Below are 19,795 nucleotides of genomic sequence, written 5' to 3' on the forward strand. Positions count from 1 at the left end.
CTTCAGAAACTCCACCCTTTTACAAAACCTACCAGGAAGTGACTAGTCATTATTTCTAGCTTTCATTTTCACTGAAAGCTAAAACGAGTTGTGAAGAACAGAAGAGGACACATTATATTAGGATTGTTGTGTATTTCTGAATGAACCCAGATTCGATTTTGATTGTAATAGTGATTTACTTTTCAAACCAACGTTCAAAAAGTGAAAGTAAATTGTAGATCATTGGATCTTTTTCAAGACGAGGAAATGGATTCACAATCTGCGGAAGAGCTTTCTTGTCCTGTTTGCTGTGAAATCTTCAAGGTTCCTGTTTTTCTATCCTGTAGTCACAGTATTTGTAAAGAGTGTCTACAACAGTTCTGGAAAACTAAGAAAACTCAGGAGTGTCCTGTCTGCAGGAGAAGATCCTCAAATGATCATCCTCCAGTTAATCTTGTGTTAAAAAACTTGTGTGATTCATTTATAAAGGAGGGAAATCTCCAGATCTGCAGTTTACACAGTGAGAAACTCAAACTCTTCTGTCTGGAGGACAAACAGCCGGTGTGTTTAGTGTGCAGAGACTCAGAGAAACACACCAATCACACATTCAGACCCATCAGTGAAGTGGTTCCATCTTACAAGGTAAGACAAATGTCTCTCATGCCATATGCTAAATACAGTGCTAAACTGTAAATATTCTCTAACTCAGGTGATATTTATATTTATATTATAATTCATACTACTCAACATACTGTAAATATGTTCATAATCTGTAAATGTTTATTCAGACTAAACCCAACTGTGACCCCTTTTTTTACTTTTTATACTATTTTTATTTTTTTTAATATATTTTATTCTTAGAATTTGTATTACTATGTTTCTTGTTGTATTTGTATTTGTATATGTGCACTGGAAGCTTCAGTACCAAGAAAAATTCCTTGTGGGTGCAAGCACACTTGGCAATAAAGCTCTTTCTGATTCTGATTCTGATTCTGAAACATAAACAGTTCCCTTTCGATTCGGTTCACTTCGACATTGCGTTTGCTAACGCTTACTCCAAATACTATTGAAGCCTTTGTAACGTAGTTCGTTGTTATGGGAAGAAGGAGGCGAGAACCGGCGAACATTTAAAGACTTTAATAAATAAATAAACACAAAATGAGAGTAAAGACAGCAGCCCCTCACGGATAACTGCCACCACACATAATAAAACAAAATATCAAATAAAACAGTCCAGGCCTGGTCCTCTCTCATCCTTCATGATCGTCGCTCCTAATTTAATGCCTCCGCTCCTCCGTGAGAGATACAAGACCGGTGCGGTGTGCCGGTGTCACTCATCAGCAATCACACCACTGGCCTTGTGCCGTTCTCGGCCTCGACCTCGTCCTGCTCACCACAGCCTTATTTAATCACTACAGTAACACTGGCCAATGGTGTTCAAGCGTGCAAAATATGTGGGGCTTCCTTCTCTATAAGGCGGCGTTTGGAAGTCATTCATTATGAATCTTTTCCTTTAGCCAACCTTCTGCAAGAAGACTATCATCAAGGGCACATTCCAAATGGCGTTTTTGCACCCTTGAAGGGCACTTTGACCATTTGTAGGGGTGTTCCAAACGAAAGTGAACAACTGGTTCCCTTCACAAAGGGCCCTTCCACAAGGCCATTATAGCGAAGGGTACATGCGATGATCATTTCAAGGAAGTAATTTGATCATTTATGGTCATGTGACCCAGCGAAAACTCATGATTCAAGCTAGATGGCGGGAGAGTTCGAGTTAACTTACAAACAGAGCGAATCAAGTTTCATACATTTTTGTCATGTTATGTTTAAATAAGTTTTAAATAAGCTGTCCCTTCTGCTGCTGCTCGGTGCGAGCATGAACCGGTGGTGAGACCAAGATAGCCGTGGCCGAAGCATCGTCATGGCTCGAAGAGTCAGACGTGGTTCCCAGAACTGGTGGAGATGCTGACAGCCCCTCTGTGGACTATCCCCCTGAGGAGAGACCTCCTCTCTCAAGCACTCCCTCCCTCATGATATGGAACCCCAACCCAGAGTCATGAAATCTTCATGTCTGGCCGCTCGACGGAGCTCTCCAGCCTCAGATGGGGTCTCTCAGAGCTATTGAACAGTATCTTTGAGGCCAGGGCTCCTTCCACAAGGTGTCTTTTGTTGTGGCAAAATTTCTATTAAAGCAGGGCTCAGTAGTTTCGGGATTTCTTTGCTGTATTCTCGCTTTTTGCTCGCAGGTTTCTCTCTAGAGCTCCCCCCACAGCTTCGGAATAGATATTTGACAACACTGTTGTAAAAACTCGTTGGTGATTCTCAGACACCAGAGGCTAGTAGATCAACGACATCAAAGCAGATGGGACATTCTTTAAAACGTCTTCTTCATTCGGGTTCGAACAGCGTGAGGGAGCGCAATAATGACAGCATTTTAGCAGATTTCTTTTGGCCGTAAAGCAATTGTTTACATCGCGAGACCTGATATCACGCGAGACTTCCTGACGGTGGCCCGCCGGCTCAAAGTTGCAAGTGCGGATTTTCCGCTCACGGGTACCAGGGGGGTGCGAAACGACCACCATTCAACCCGAAATAAGTAATATAACCATTCCAATGACTCCGAAGCTGTTCAGTTAAGGTAAAAAAGTTACTTAGTTCACCTTTAAAGGGGTGATGAACTGAGAAATCAAAATTTCCTTGAGCTTTTGACATATAAGAGATCATCATACTATAATAATATCCTGTAAGTTTCAGAACTGAAAACTACCTTGTTAGTCCAATAAAAGCTTTTATAGACATCAGGCTCAGCAAATGACTCGTTTTTCAAAGTGGGGAACTATGACGTCAAAGAGGATAAAACACCGCCTCCACAAAAGAAGATCAACGCCTACTTCAACACGGCCTGTTTAGCCCCGCCCACCGATTCGCCCAAACATGCTAAATAACATAGGACGACATGATAATTGCTAAACCGGATCGAGCTACTTCCAAGCAATAAACATGCTGTTTACTAAATATTGTGCAGTGCCTGTTTGTGGAAGAAGACAGTCTGCATAAGCTTCCTTCGGATTCCAGCATGGTTAAACTTTATTAAATCAGTCAATCACAATTTCCCGACACGGATCTGCCAGCAACATGTAAGTAACCATGTGTATTCTAATGCCTGATCTGCGATCAGTGATTTCTGTGTAATTATTCAAGTTCAGATATTTATCTTAAAATCGTTCAATACTGTTTATGCATCAGTGACTAAACGATCAACTTCACATAATTTCTCGTAGAATTATGAAAATAATATTTTTTAAACTGAAAGCGATCAAAGAACGATCCCTTTCCAATCGCCCAAGCTGTCAATCAAACAGCACAGCGCGAGAGCTTATCTGGACACTTACCAAACTCGTGATGAAATAATGACACTGTTAACACTACACAACGAAGCTCTTACTGTGTATTCACATCGTGTTTGCATTGTGATTTGGTGTAAGCATTTGTGAGAGTGCAAAAATTGCGTTGCAATGATAAGATCTTTATTCACACGATCAACAGACTGTCTGTCATCTGCTCATCAGTGCTCATCATGCTGCAACCTTTCATGTGATGGAATAGATTTATAATGCTTTAAACGATACTTTTCACGATTTGTTAATCTCGATAGCTGTAATAGTAAAAACGTAGTAAAAGTTTTCGAGAGAGTTCATATAATACTAGCTATTTCATATGCAAGCATGTCAGCCAATCACAGCAGTGGGCGTTTGCACTGCAGTCTCACAGCAGACACGCCCCTTAAAACAGAGCGTTCAAATCTGAGGCTGAAATCAGGCTTGGAAAAATGGCTTTTATTTATAAATTATGAAAACATTTTATGTGAAAATCATACTAACATTATAAGGGCACCCCAGGCAACATTATAAAATAATAAAACAATCCAGTTCATGACCCCTTTAAATTATCATTACTGCATAAGAGACACTCTGAATCAAATGGTCTTTTAAAAGTATTTATTCTTGCAAGAAGGTTCAGTCTACCAAACAGAAGTTACGCTGTAGGGTGAATGACACACAGACAGGAAGAGATGGGCAGCCTTTATACCCTGTTTAAAGGTTCCTTCCCAGCAGCTGTTTCTTTGACCCATATAGATAAGGGACCCATTGCTGTTCAAGTTTCTATACCTAAAGACACAAACTGTCAGATACTAGGATCAAAGTTCCTGTCCCATATGTTCCTGAAGCGTCACACCAAGCCCCTCCCCAGGCACGTACATACATATATCTTGTTTCAAACATTGACAATATAGACATGTGACACATTACTTTGCAATATATGTTGAAGATCAATGGAAATAAAAAATTTCCATTACACTTTACACACATAAATTGAGAGTTTTCACAAATTGGTGCAGGTCATGGGTAGAAGACCCATTTAACTGCCTAACACCAATAATTATTGCCCTCCTGGACAGAGGCCGTATGCCATCCACAGTGAAAGTGTATGTGGCCGCTATAACAGCATTCCACGTGCACGTCGATAATCGCCCAGTCGGTAGAAATTACCTAGTGGTACGATTCTTAACTCTTTCCCCGTCATTGACGAAAATTTCTGCCATTTGTAAAAAAAATAAAAAAAATAAAAAAAAAGCTTCCCCGCCATTGATAGAATTTCCTGATTTCCGTGTTTTCACTGTTATACGTAGGGGTCACTATTACGCATCTTCTGAAAGAGTAATGAATCTCCTGATTAAAACACATGCGAAGAAGATGCAGAAACAAGTGATCTCATATGCAATCATATGCATATGTAAAATGACGTGATCACCGACATTAAACAGCATATAAATCAAAACTGCCAAATCTTACTGAATGAAATGTCGACCGAGGATGAGGTATAGGACTGTGCAAGCATTAGGGGTGTTGATGGACTCGACGTACTCCATCTGTGTTTTGATCATCGTTCTGAATCGCCCAGATGTAGTCTTAAACAAAAACATGATTTTCTCAGCTTTTTGCTCAAAATTTAGCTTTTTTCATGAAACTTGCCCACATTCAAGTATTGATAAAAAAAGAATGCATGAAGATAGAATAAAATGGTTTTATTTTTTATTTAAAACCAGAGGGTCAGTTCTTTCTATTGATATATTGCATTTCTATTCAGATATTTATACAAACAAATATTCTGGGGGCCACGAAATGTTTGTGAAAATGATCAAAAACACTGGCGAAGGCTGGCAACTTTTTTTTTTTAAACGTTGGCGTGGAAAGAGTTAAAGGGAGCAAGAAAGCTGAACCGCCACCCTCCTCGACAGCCTCTGTAGTCCCATTTAACCACTTAGCAACAGCCTTTTTCAAGATACGTAACAGCTTAAAAAAAAATCCACAGTTCTGTCTGTTCACCACAGACCTTATTTCAGGCATTTAAACAAAATCCCATTCAAAAAATCCATTGACTTCGAGACGATGGAACCGGAAGTGCCAAAATGCAACTCGCTTCCACGTTTTGGCCTACAAAGTGTTGTCATACCTGCACCACTCTATTGCCACGCTCATTTCGATCTGTGTGTGAAACTTGACATACTTAGTCGAGCCAGGATCCCTTGCTGTAACACAGCGTGATTTTATACGTTCCCCACAAGCGTTAGCAAACGCAATGTCAAAGTGAACCGAATTAAAAGGGAATGTCTCCGGTTACTCACGTTACCTCGGTTCCCTGAGATGTGGAAACGAGATACAATGCCAAGTTGCTTCAGTCAAGATTCTGAATGAATGACGTCCAAGCGCACTGTGTGCAGAATTATTAGGCAAGTGAGTATTTTGACCATATCATAATTTTTATGCATTTTTTACACATTGATGTGTATGAGTGTAATGAGGGAGGGTGTGTGACCTAAGGAGATCAACACCCTATATCAAGGTGTGCATAATTATTAGGCAGCTTATTTTCTTTTCCTCTTAAAAAAGAGATTTAACTGACTCTGAAAAGTCAAACATTTAAGATATTAAGATATTGGGATGTGACCACAGAACCATCAGAACCATTTTGTTGCAAATAGTCAACAGAGTCGCAAGAAATGTGTTGAGAAAAATAAAGCAAATTAACTGCCAAAGATTTGAGAAGAATCAAACGTGAAGCTTCCAGGAACCCATTATCCTCCAGTGCTGTCATATTCCAGAACTGCAATCTACCTGGAGTGCCCAGAAGTACGAGGTGTTCAGTGCTCAGAGACATGGCCAAGGTAAGGAAGGCAGAAACCCGACCACCACTGAACAAGAAACATAAGTTGAAACGTCAAGACTGGGCCGGGAAATATCTAAAGACAGATTTTTCAAAGGTTTTATGGACTGATGAGATGAGTGAGTCTTGACGGACCAGATGGATGGACCCGCGGCTGGATCAGTAACGGGCACAGAGCTCCACGTCGACTCAGACGACAGCAAGGTGGAGGTGGGGTACTGGTAGGGGATGCTATTATTAAAGATGAGCTAGTTGGACCTTTTCGGGTTGAAGATGGACTCAAAATGAACTCCCAAACCTACTGCCAGTTTTCAGAAGATACTTCTTCAAGCAGTGGTATAAGAAAAAGTCTGTATCCTTTAAGAAGACTATGATTTTTATGCAGGACAATGCTCCATCGCATGCATCAATGTACTAGCCAATGCCTTAAAAATTAAAGAATAATGACATGGCCCCCTTCCTCACCTGATCTAAACCCTATTGAGAACTTGTTGGTCCTTCTTAAACGGGAGATTTACGGAGAAGGGAAACAGTACACCTCTCTGAACAGTGTATGGGAGGCTATGGTGGCTGCTGCACAAAAAGTTGATCATCAAGATCAAGAAACTGACAGACTCCATGAATGGAAGGCTTATAACTGTTATTGAAAAGAAGGGTGGCTTTATTGGTCACAAATTTTTATTTATTTTTAAATGTCAGAAATTTTTATTTGTAAATTGAGTTGTTTGTTTATTATTCTCACTTTAACAGATGAAAATAAACAAGTGAGATAGGAATTTTTTTTCATTTTCCTGCATAATAATTCTGCACACTAAGAGTTGCCCAGTAATTGTGCACACATAGATATTTGCTGAGTCCCAATTCGCATACTATCCGTCCTAAATAGTATGCGAAACTAGAATTAGTACGTCCCAAATCGTAGTATGTTTAAATGAGTATTCCCAAAGATACCCGGATGGTCTACTATTTCCGGTTAGAATTCGAAGTGCAGATCAATCATAGACAGTATATAAACGAGATCAATGCACACTCTAACGGCTAATATTGCCCACAACCCATTGCGTGCGGGAGGAGCTTTGTGGTGATGGTGGTGATGTAAACATGGCAGCCGGATGCAGCAGTGGAGATGCGCCCTCAGTTTTTAAGTGTAAGAATTCAAATGTTATATTTAAAGTTTGTTAATTAAAGTTATATTTTATTGTCTCGTAATATTAATGGGTTTATGTTGTGCCAAAAAAGTACCGTGTTTATCTTGTAGGGTCCGATGAAGATACTGAGCGCCTCATTGGGGTTATCAGGCTACAAAACAATAAATAAAAAGGCTCTAGTAACTTTATTTAGTTTCATAAATTATGAAAGTAAAAAACAAAAAAAAGTTTACAAGTTTGAGTTTATGAGTTTATTTTATATAAAATATATATATTACAAAATATATTTTACTCTAAAACTGCAAGAACATTAAAGCCAAAAATCTAAAAAAATTGCTTTCACTAAGATTTTATTTGGGCGCAGTACCAGACTTTTTCACTAGATGGACAGCCAAGCTTCCTACTGACCATATAAGGGCGCCTCCATTTTCATATATGTTTTGAGTGTTCTAACTAGTGTTGTCACGATACCAAAATTTTGACTTCGATACGATACCAGACCAAAATACCTCGCTACCGATACTGAATCGATACCACAGCAAAAAAACTAAAACGGTAAAAGTAATTGAAAAATATGACAGAACTTAATCATTGTTTTATAAATTGATTTAAAAAAGCTAAAAACTCACATGACCAGCATGTTCCTGCCCTTCTTTATGACCATTCCCTCCCCTTTATTAAAAATAATAATAATAATAATTATGTCAGTGTGAACGTCCTTACCAAGATGTTTGCAACAATCACATTATTATCAATCATGCTAACATTTGCAAACCTTTCACAACTCTGAACAGGTTGGGATGACCAAAATCTTATTTCATGATACGAGTCATTTAATATTTTTTAAATGTAATTTTATAATTATAATACAGATATTTAATTTAATTGTATCTTTGTAATTAAAAATAAGCAAAAAAGCAAATTACAAACAATATGACAAATACTATAAGAGACAAATAAAATAAACAGTGCTTAATTTCTTTTTTGAAAGCTATAGACCTTCTGTAGCTGAAACAATAAGGTCCTCACTCTATAAATTAACTATAAACTGATTCTTAATAAATAGATTAAATTTATTCAGTCAAGCATTGGGTGACTGACTGTCTATTTTCTTTTGTTGTTGGATTAACATTAATCACACAGAATATTACGCTGCCGGTCCGGCCCTTTAAGACCTGCACGTATCCAATACATTGGAACATGATTTATTTTTACAGACGGTTTACGTTCACTAAAGACATACCCGACTGTGTTTACGTGAATACTCGCCAGGACGTGCATTTTTACATATCATTTTGACTATTCAAACCTAATAGTCCGCGAAAGAGAACTGAAGTCGCGATCGTATGCTGTCTGAACGGCGTGTGCGCGCGCTTCAGGAGTGAGCCCGGCAGCGCGAACACGTCCCGCGCTTTATTTTCTCATGCATGCACGTTTCTTTGTCAAGTGCTGCGCGTATATATTTTACTGTTCTGCTTCCGTTGTTTGGTAGTGAATGTACACGTCCTGACTCCTGCTGTCACACAGCTACGCAAATTAAGAAATACTCCTCTTATTATTTACTATCTCTCTTAAAGTACCGGTACTAATAAAAGTTAATATCGTATCGTTTTTAATAGCTGGGTATCGCGATACCTTCCTAGTACCGGTACATCGTGCAACACTAGTTCTAACCATGTATTTCCATAATTTTCATACAATTTATGAAGTATACATCCTATTCAGAAATGGTATGAGTGGTTTGGCAGTATTTGATTTGATTTCAACCTCGAATAAACACATTAAAAGAGCACATGTGCGTTATAGTCCGCTGCCGCATTACAAATCGAGAATCCATAATATTTTTCTTTATATTCAAAACATTTTCAGACCTTTTTTTTCTCTCATAAAATTGAATTGGTGTTATCTTTTGAACTCTTGCCATGAAAACAAACTGAGGTTTCTACCAATCTTTCATGATTTTTCATGTTTATCTCTATTTCAAAATAAAGGCCTAAACATGCCTAATGATTATGAAATATTCTTGTTGCAAATTGATAAACTACTGCTCCTCTGTAATTTATTTTAAAAAACAGCCTCCAAATATGAAAACTAGAGATTGTAAGCTTTCAAATGATATATAGTTTGTCAATATTACTTTAGGTTTTTACTAAGATATTATTGTTCTAAAAATATATGGATGACACTTATTCAGGTTTAAGATTTATTAACATTTTGGATTGACTGAGAGCACTGTGGTTGTTCAATAATAAAATGAATCCACAAAAATACAAGCATTCTTTCACTTTCTGTATTTGTATTTGCACAACCACTAATTTATAAATGCATGGATATAATAATTAAGAATTGGCCAAATATGGCAAAACCATATTTGTTTAATGAAAACATGATTTCTTGATGTTCATCCTTTCCAAATTAAATAATTAAAAAATACATGTCCTGCAATTCTGAGACACGAAAGCTTCCATGAGAATGATACATTCATCATATAAATAATATAACAATAAAAACATCCAAACATACAATGTTTAAACCTCTTATAACTGCATAAATTTCACATATTTTCATCTTAACCTGTAGGAGGAGTTTAATACAGCACTGACGTCCTTACAAGACAAGCTCAAACATGGAGAAGAAATGAAAGAAGAGTGTGATGAAACAATCGAACACATCAAGGTGAGGATATAAAGAGTTAAATACTCAACATTCACACACAGAGTTTATTATTGACATTAGTGGAGTGTGTGTTCGTACAGCGCTGACTGAAGTGAATGTGATTTGATTTCAGTCTCAAGCTGAGCACACAGAGCGTCAGATTAAAGAAGAGTTTGAGAAGCTTCATCAGTTTCTCAGAGATGAAGAAGAAGCTACAATCACTGCACTGAGAGAGGAAGAGGAGCAGAAGAAGCAGAGGATGAAGGAGAAGCTGGAGGAGATGAACACACACATCTCAGCTCTTTCACACACAATCAGAGACATGGAGGAGATGATGAAAGACAATGACGTCTCGTTTCTAAAGGTGACAAATCAATCTGGCTTCATTCTTTGTGCAGAAAACAACTTGTATAGAGAGACTCATTGACACTGAGAGGGTTTGATAAGATATTAAAATGTTTTCAAACTCTATATTTTCCAGAACTTTAAGGCCTCAATGGAAAGGTGAGTGAGCGGCTCGTATCTCTTCTCTCAGTGGATCTGAACTCAAATTCACTGCAGTTCTGACTCCTGAATGTTCCTCAGAGTCCAGATCTCACAGCCGGATCCACGGATGAGTTCTGGAGCTTTGATTCATGTGTCGCGTTATCTGGGTAACCTGCCGTTCAGAGTCTGGAAGAAGATGCTGGAAACTGTCCAACACAGTGAGTCTCAGCAGATTTGACACCAGTGCAGAAGATAGTTCAGATATAAACACACACAACATCAACATTTGATAGAAATATATTTAATAATCAAAGTGAATCTATTTCAGAAAATACAGCGAACTCATAATGAAAATGTTTATTCCTCATTATCTACGTTTATGATGCAATAGTGTTTATTGATGATATTAAACCTGAAACATTAACATTTGATAGAAATATATTTAATAATCACTTGAATTTCTAAGTGAATCTGAACTGTATTTCAGAAAATCATCAGATCATACAGTGAACTCTTAATTAAAAGTCTATTCCTCATGATCTATGTTTATGTATTAGGATACAATAGTGTTTATTGAATACTGATATTAAACCTGAAGCCTCAATCCATTCTGACAGTAACTGAGAGACCATTGTTATGATTTATGAATTCTTTCAACAAAGTCTTTATTTGTTTTACATTTACATTTCAAATACATCATATTTCATCCTGTAATCTGATGTTATTCTCTTTGCAGCTCCGTTGACTCTGGATCCAAACACAGCAGCTCCTTGGCTCACACTCTCTGCTGATCTGACCAGTGTGTCGTACAGTGATGTATATAAAACACTTCCTGATAATCCAGAGAGGTTTGATGAGTATCCATGTGTCCTGGGAGCTGAGGGCTTTAACTCAGGAACACACTGCTGGGATGTGGAGGTTGGAGACAATACACACTGGGTTCTTGGAATAACCACAGCATCAAACCAAAGGAAGGGAGAGGATTTCTTTGACTCTAATGTCTGGTGTGTGCGATACATGAACAGCAAATACAGCTCAAAATCCGCAGAGCAACTCGGCACTTACTTTACTGTTAAACAGAAGCTTCAGCGTGTGAGAGTTCAGCTGGACTATGACAGAGGAACAGTGTCATTCTCTGATCCTGTAACTAACACACATTTACTCACATTCACATCCACCTTCAACGACACAGTCTTTCCATTCTTATATAATCACTGCACAACTTCTCCTCTGAGGATCTTACCAGTTAAACTGTTTATTACAGCAGAAAATCTCAGTTAAATCTGCTTTCTATATTAATTCAGTTTTGTAAATTATTATTCAATAACAACACTGTAATAAAAGGTGTAAAACAACACTTAAATGTAAAATTTAGAGCCAACTTAACCCTTGTGCCTCCTTAAGGACAATTTTGTCTTTTTCAGTTTAAAAAAAAAATGTTTTTCCTGTGTTCCTAAATTTTGTTTATTGTGTTTATTTTTATTGCAATTTTCTTATTTCACCCTCATCTTTTTCTTTCATGAATCAATTTTACACTAGTAACACAACATATTTACACTCAGGACCTTAAGGACAAAAATGTCCCCACTGAAAACTACATTTCTTTGTTTTATCCCAGGGCCATTTAACAAACAAACATTTAACATTTTTATTCTGTTGGTAAAGATACAAAATGTATATTTGGACTTTTTCACAAGATGGCGCCATTTTCTCAGGTTTGGCCTATAAAGCAAATACTCGCTTTATTCATGTTTTCTTCTTCTGCGTATCAATTGGATAAATAATGCAGCTATAATCAGTGTGGTTTGTATGCATGTACTAGAAAAATTGTCTGTTTGTCTGTTTGTGTGTGTGTGTGTGTGTGTGTGTGTGTGTGTGTGTGTGTGTGTGTGTGTGTGTGTGTGTGCGCGCGTGCACGTGTGTAATATTTGATAGAGACAATTTCTACTGTACTGCAAATCAGTGCTGGCATTTAGTGGGGAAATTTTAGTACAGTTTTTGAGTTTAACATGTTTTATTAAATATACATTATATATATAATTTTCATAAATTTAAACCCCTAACTTTTTTCAACAATAATCTTCCAAGATTCTTCTTCTTCTTCTTGAGGGTCTTCAGAATTAAATTTGAGCTCCGAAGCTTCAAATGTTTATGACATGTTTATGTTTATATGTTTATTTTTTCACACGGACACTTTTGTCCTCTAAAGACCTCAGAGTAACTTTATAAACTGAAGCATAAAGGTTAAAAATCTGATTTCTGTATTTTTGTTTATGTATTTCTGTATATGTTATTATTATTATTATAATAAATTTGATAATTAAGTAACCATTAAATAACTCATAAAATAATGAAAGTGTTTAAATCCACATTTATAATATGTAAGACAACATAAAGTGTTTAAACACATTTTAGTCATAGACCCTTTTCAGATTTCCAGGTTTCTCAGAAGCAGAAGTCGTCATATTTGGGGAAACTTCTATAGCGGTGAATGAGAGACTACATTAAATATATATTTTGTGTTTCCATTTGCTCAAATGGCAAAAGAAAAACTCTACAATAGAGTTTTCACAACTTTCCTTATTTTTCCTTTTACAGAAATCACTTTAAGGACTACAACACACGGCTATGACACTGTTGTCTTTTTAGAGCTGCTTTACAGCAGAATTGATTTCTGTTTGCATCATTGATCATTATTTTCCTGTTTATCACTGTAAAGCTGCTTTGAAACAATCTGTATTGTATAAAGTGTGGTATAAATAAAGGTGATTTGACAAGGAAATAGTGACGGATCTTTTCTTACATATTGTGACGTACATCCAAGTTTATCAGATTATCAGAAATGTAGGGCAGGTTCATCAGTTGTTGACTGGATGTTGAGATGTGGATGTTGCACACAAAAATGAATGTGAGCTTACAGTCGATTGTAGAGTTTAAGGAGAATAAATGATTGGATTAAATATGACAAGGATGAAAAAAAAATGTGTACATGGATGAATCGTTCACAATAAGATCTGCACTTTTTCAAATGCTTGGAAATTTCACTTTCATTTTTTTACTTTTATAGCCTATGCATTGATAACAATAATCTCGTGTCAATTTAATTTTACAGAAATAAAAGTAAAATACAGTCGTTAATCAACTTGTGAGAAAATAAATCAACACATGAAGAGAAACTCATAAATCATCTGATATGACCATCAGTAAAATAGATGTGAAATAGTTTTGAGAAATCACACCAGTCTCTAGACCAGCGCTGCCAACTTTTGAGTTCAGCTTGGAGTGAGAATTATAGTATTAACACAAATTTCACAAATAGATTTGATTCGATAAGTTTGCGGTTTGATTTCGATCTTGATTTCAATTACAGTAGATTCAATGTTGATTCATTTTGAAATACTGTATATCAGGTACAGTGTGTTATTTTGTTTCTCAAGGAAAAACATCTGTCTAAACTAATGCTGTAAAACAATAGCCTACAGGGAACCATGTCAGCCGTACATTAGTATAAAAAGTTAAAGGCACAGTAAGTAATTTTGTCCATAATATTCAAAACAATAACACAGGCGTAGTGTGGAATCATGGGAGTTGTCGTCTTCACCTCCACTGCCGATGGGAATCAATCCGACGGGACTCAAATCATGTTCATGGATGAGGAAATGAAATATAGTTTTATAACCATTACATTTGATCACATGATTTTATTTTATTCTAACGAATTAGCCGCAAGTAACGTAATGTTTAATGCTAAATTACTTTATTTGTTGAATTAAATAGTGTGGTAACACAGCACAGTTGTACATGATAATTCTGGGGATGGTGTAGTGCTCGTTCTGCAGGGGATGGTCGGCTCTTTGAATAGGTGTGGTCCTCCTTCTCTGGGTCTGAACACTGTGTTTGGGCATCACAGGAGGGCTTTAATGTAGAGCACGGCTCGTCATCCCGATCCATCTCATCCGACCCATCAAGCTCATCTGAAGTAACAATACAGATCACGGGCATCAGAGATATTATCACTTTATCATTATTGGATTGTGCTGCTAACACATTTAGTTTTTATGATATGCATTTTAGCTTTAGTTTCTGAGAAGGGTCATTCTGTGTCAAATCAAACAAATTTCAGAAACTTTCCCGGCTCAATTTTTTAAAATTTTGTTCATATTATTTTCTGAAGAAAATCAAACATAAATAGTGATTAAAGTCAAAATATGAAATGTCACAGATGTATATTTTCTGAATTTTCTTCAAGTCCCACCGACTCTTTTCCATAATTCCTTGTGTCTTGTTGTCCTGCGTGAAATTCTGATAAGAAAATAAAAAGGACTATAGTATCTTATCTAAGGACTCAGAGTAAAGTAATAGGTTCAGACATTTAAACATTAGATTGCATATATTCATCCAAATTATTCCACACCTGCCATTTTTTCTTTGAAATCTTTGAAAATGTCTTTGAGAATAGATGGTATGGGGGTCCTTCACCACGCCTGCCCAGGTCCCCTGAAGAAACAGTATAACATTATTTTTAAATCTTGTTTGGTCATATTTTAGGGAAACTTCTCTGCATACTCTACATCATATCTATACAGTACCTAAAACAACATCTGTACAAAGCTGAAAGTTATCCCGATGGTGAAAGCAGAGGAAAGGTAATGAGACCAAAACTGACAAGATCCACATCCCTTGAATAATTAATTTGCATAACAAATTTACTGTGAATGTGATTAGTAGATTGTGATATTTGCTTTGGAGAAAGCATTTGATGGGCTGACTATGTCCATGCCTGGCAATGGGCCAAAAGTACTACAGACATCTGACAAACTGTAACTAAGGGCGTTTTTCCACTGGGTTCGTTTGCTGCGGTCCGAACCCGAGTGCGCTAGTTCCCGGCGCCCCCCGCAGCGTTGGTCTGGTTTCACACTCAATTAGTTGTATCGAACCCAGGTGCGTTTGCAGTGATCTTACGTCATCGCAAACGCACACAGAAAACGCATGGAGAATACAACTCGACTGAGCATAGCTGTAATTTGTCTGTTTTTTTGGTGCTATTATGCACAACATAGTGAGAGACAACTACGTTTATGTTCATTACATGGTGTAATTCAGCACATATCCAGGGGACGCCGTGTTTCTGCTGCTCGCAGAAGATTTTTCACTGATGCGACAGTGATACGCATGCGCGGGATACTATACTTCCTGAACAAGCACGCACCCGAGTCCGTGTTGCTTGCACATTAACGCGAACCGCGCCACGGTTCGGGAGCAACCGAGCTCAGACCACCTCCTCCAGGTAGTCTCGGGTTCGGTACTCTAGTGCGCACCCGGGTCCGATGACAGCGTTCACATTAGCGATTTTTCATGCGAAACGTCCCCCGGTCCGCACTAAACTGCCAGTGTGAAAGCGCCCTAAGTCCACTGAAGCAAGCGTATGTAGAACCCAAATGCAGTTTAATGAAAATCAGAATCAGACATAGAAACAAAAGAACATGGCAAGGCGTGGCGAAAACAATCTCAGAAACATGAACTTACTTAGTGGTTACATCAGCAATACAAGACCCCGACACATGGCAAACATGAGGGCTTAAATACACACAAGACTAATGACTAGACAAGGGACACCTGTGAACAATGATCAAACAATCAGACAATAAACTCATGACAAGACACATGGCAGGATCACATGACTACAAGGGATCACATGACAGACAAGGAAGCAAACATGACAAGAACAAAACCAGACCAAAACCGTGACACAAACATTCTACATGGTCATGTCAAGTACAACTTTACACCTAAATTATTGTAGTAACCAAAGATATGTTTAAGACTTTCTCTGAGTGACTCTTTCAATCACAAAAAAAGTGTAACTGACCCAGCATCATGTTGTCCAAAGAGCTTCATGAGGCAAGAAGTAGGCAGCCAAAGTGGAGATGAATGTCTCACTGTAGGACACATTTGGATCCGAAAAGTCCGAAAACATGCATGGCCAACTTGTAGTTCTTGGGTGCACTGAGAGAGAAATAAAAATAACAACATTGTCATAAATCATCATGAATAATGTGTTGCCATTCATTTGATTATCTGTTTTATGAAAAAAAAAATATAAAGGTTTTTACTTACTGCTTTTTACACAGGGATTTAGCATTTTTCATGATATGGCTTAGACAGCGGTGGCCAATAGGAAGACTGAAGTCTTCAGTGGTGCCTTTCCCTGTCAATATTTGGTAATAACTTTGGAGCAAGGCATTGAGGTTAGTTTGGAAGAAGACGAGTGAGGACCATGGATCCATCACATATTATCATGAGTGGACGGATGTTTTTGTGTCAATATTGCTTGGCATGATCTGTCTGGAAAGCACTGAGAAAATACATTATAGATGAGGTGGTGTGGTCACAGGTCACATACGTTGCTGATGGAAAAGGAGAGGAACCCTTATTTGGGTTTCTGACCACCAGCTCATATTCTTAACAAGGACCTGTGCTGTGTTTACTTTTCTTCACAATGCTTCCTGTTGCATCAAGATATACTATGTCGTCTTTACATCTTTGGTGGAATATGTCAATGCTTTTCTTTGACCAAAGCATCACACCCTTAGGATGAAGGATCACTTTCTGGATAACCTCATCCGGCTCATCTCTTTATTCTTCCACCATCATCTGGAGACTGAGTGTTTCATTTTTATGTTTCCTGTCCTTCATTCTTTGTCTCCAAGAAATGGATTTCAGAACACCTGGCGATGGAGCCTCATCTCGACAGCCAGACTCTACCACAGATTCTTTAAGGTTTCCCATTTTCTTAAGATAGAGAGCCCTTGTTAGTGTTGTTTGCAATTGCTGATTTATTTCCTTTTGGTCATCAGCTCTTACCGGTCACCTTTGCAGCTCTGTTTTATTGTGAACTACCATGTCACCTGTGAACGACACCTGTGCTTTAAGTGTGTTCTCACTGTACACAACAACATCAACTTCTACTGGGCAGTCAGTGAACAAGCAATAGCCAGAGCATTTAAAAGCAGGTGTGTTCCTGGTTGATCCCTGTATTTTAACCCTGTGGCCTGTAAAAGCAAAACTGCAATGTGGATGGATTGTGCGAATGCCTGAAGAGATAATGTGAGTCCACTGCAATCCCTTGAAGTGATCCTTTTTTTGTTTTTTTCTTGAAAACGTATATTTGTCTCTCTATTTTGGCCTTCCGTCCACACTGAGACAGCATTTTTATTAACGAAAACGAAGCTTTTTTGAAAACGCTCTCCAAAGTGGATACATTTGAAAATGTCGTTTTCACGTTGTAGTGTGGACTGTAGTGTGGACTGTAGTGTGGACTGTGAAAACGGTGGTATTTAAAAACGATGACGTAAATTTAGTCATGTGACGCATATTGTACCAATAGATATTCATGTTTATACCAGTATTGTGCCTGTTATGTGCTTCACTTTCACACTGTTGCTAAAACTATTCTACATTGCACACTCTTCATATCACAGTCCTGCAAAGATGACAGAATTAACTCACATTTGCTGTCCTGCGGCGATACACGAGAGTGGTTGTGTTTTAGACCAAACATATGGTGACTGCGTGTGACCTGGACCGCATCAGTGAATGGTGAGATATTTTACTAAATAAAATGATCCTGTCAGAAGAAATGCGCGATAACTTCATTATTTATTTTTCCATCTGAATCATGTCAGTGATCTTTTGTGGGGTTTTACGCATGCGCAGTAAAGGTGAATTTAGCGTTTTCAGCCGTTTTTCTAAAGTTTCTCATCCACACTGAGACGTCCGAAAACGCCTGAAAACGCTAGTGTGGACGGAGAGCGTTTATAAACAAAAACGCCGTTTTCAAATGTATCCGGATTAATGTAATGCCTTAGTTTTTTTTCCAGGCAGTTTGAGGAATAAAGAAAGAAGGTGGTGCAGGAACACTCTCTGTAAAGGATTACTCTTCTTTGTTAAGACGGACATCATCGTCAGTGTCACTCCGACTGTCTCTGTCTTCCACCTTGGGATCTTTGTTGTGGACCTAAGAGAATAAACAGTAATAAAAGAAAGTCATTTAATAGATCATTTTAAATCATTTAATTTTGTTTCAACATCTGTGGTAGTTTTCTAAAACACCATACTGGTGGTATGCATAGTAGTAAATGTGTATAAATTTAAATGTAAATAATATAATCTCATCCCTTACATCTTCCTCCTGCTGACCAGTTTTTATTTCCTGTACAGTGTCCACTGTTAAATCTTCATCCTCTTGTATTAAGACCTTCTCCCGTGTATGTTCTTTTCATCTTCCTTTTGAAATGTAGTCATCTCTTGTGTAACTTCTTCCTCCTTTGCGGCTTCAATCTCTGGTACATCTTCCTCTCCATCTTCCTCTTTTAGCGCTGTCTTCACCTCCTTTGAGTCCTCTTTCTTTACATCCACCGGCCCAAACTCTTTCTTTTTTCATATTCTTTCTTTCCCTCTTCTGCTTTTAAATCTTCCTCATCTTGTATGATGTCCTTCTCTTTAATGTTCTTTTTCATCTTTCTTTTGAAAATCATTAATGTCTTGTGTAACTTCTTCCGCTTGTGCAACCTCTGCAATCTTCCTTTCAATCTCTGGTGCATCTTCCTTTACATCTTTGTCCGTTTGAACCTTTTTCACATTTTCATCTTTGTATGCCCTTTTTAGTTAATATCTATTTGGGGATGTATTTGATACACCCAAATCTGTGCAGAGTTCTGCCCAGAAACTGTGGTCTTCCAGAAGACATTCCCACGTTTTTTGCTCAGATAATGACTCCTGAAGCTCTTGAATTTGTTTGAAAATATCTTCAAAAGATATATATCATTTTCTGGACTGTAAAAGCAATTTTTTTGGTTGACAAGTGAGTTTTACATACATACTGTCAATAACACAGCAGAAATGTAATTTTAAGCTTACAATTTAATATAGGCCTAATGCTAAAAATGCTAAATTACTTCCATTAAAATAAAAACATTATACTACAGTTCTTACCTTTCCAAATGTTTTGAAGACAATTCTGTATGTAAAATTGCAATAAAACACAATTAATGTTTTTCTTTACTTGAGTACTTGAGTATTTTTAACATTTTAAAATATGATCCTATAATGTGGTTTAGTTGGGGTGCTATTTGATATAGTGCTAGTTACATTATCTACAGGAGGCTATAGTATATGTCACAGGTCGGGGTGGAGCGCCAGCGGGCCGCCCACCCCTCCGCTTGCGTGCCGCCCCTGAGGAGCTGGCCGTGGACACGAAGGAGACAGACACGGTTTTAAAAATAAATGTTCTTTATTAATAT

General features: G+C 37.7%; 1 protein-coding gene and 2 long non-coding RNA genes across 3 annotated transcripts; 1 reads left to right on the top strand and 2 right to left on the bottom strand.

Annotated features, from left to right (window-relative positions):
* Positions 1 to 28: 28 nt before the first annotated feature.
* On the top strand, positions 29 to 12,051 carry LOC309505020 (nuclear factor 7, brain-like). The gene is made up of 6 exons (XM_082178374.1): positions 29 to 621; positions 9,933 to 10,028; positions 10,141 to 10,371; positions 10,489 to 10,511; positions 10,593 to 10,711; positions 11,230 to 12,051. Exons 1-6 carry the CDS (start codon positions 247 to 249, stop codon positions 11,772 to 11,774), a joined length of 1,389 nt encoding a protein of 462 aa, XP_082034500.1. The 5' UTR covers positions 29 to 246; the 3' UTR covers positions 11,775 to 12,051.
* A 2,177-nt stretch (positions 12,052 to 14,228) lies between these two features.
* Positions 14,229 to 16,447, bottom strand: LOC309505115. Its single transcript, XR_014208290.1, has 4 exons — positions 16,363 to 16,447; positions 14,906 to 14,990; positions 14,753 to 14,795; positions 14,229 to 14,467 (listed from the first exon to the last, which is right to left on the bottom strand). It is a non-coding gene; the product is annotated as an uncharacterized lncRNA (long non-coding RNA).
* Positions 16,448 to 16,454: 7 nt separating this feature from the next.
* LOC309505117 lies at positions 16,455 to 19,061 on the bottom strand. Its single transcript, XR_014208293.1, has 3 exons — positions 18,882 to 19,061; positions 16,611 to 18,510; positions 16,455 to 16,499 (listed from the first exon to the last, which is right to left on the bottom strand). It is a non-coding gene; the product is annotated as an uncharacterized lncRNA (long non-coding RNA).
* Positions 19,062 to 19,795: the final 734 nt, after the last annotated feature.

This window comes from Leuciscus leuciscus, assembly GCF_965113295.1.
Source record: "Leuciscus leuciscus genome assembly, chromosome: 8".
Classification (NCBI taxonomy): domain Eukaryota; kingdom Metazoa; phylum Chordata; class Actinopteri; order Cypriniformes; family Leuciscidae; genus Leuciscus; species Leuciscus leuciscus.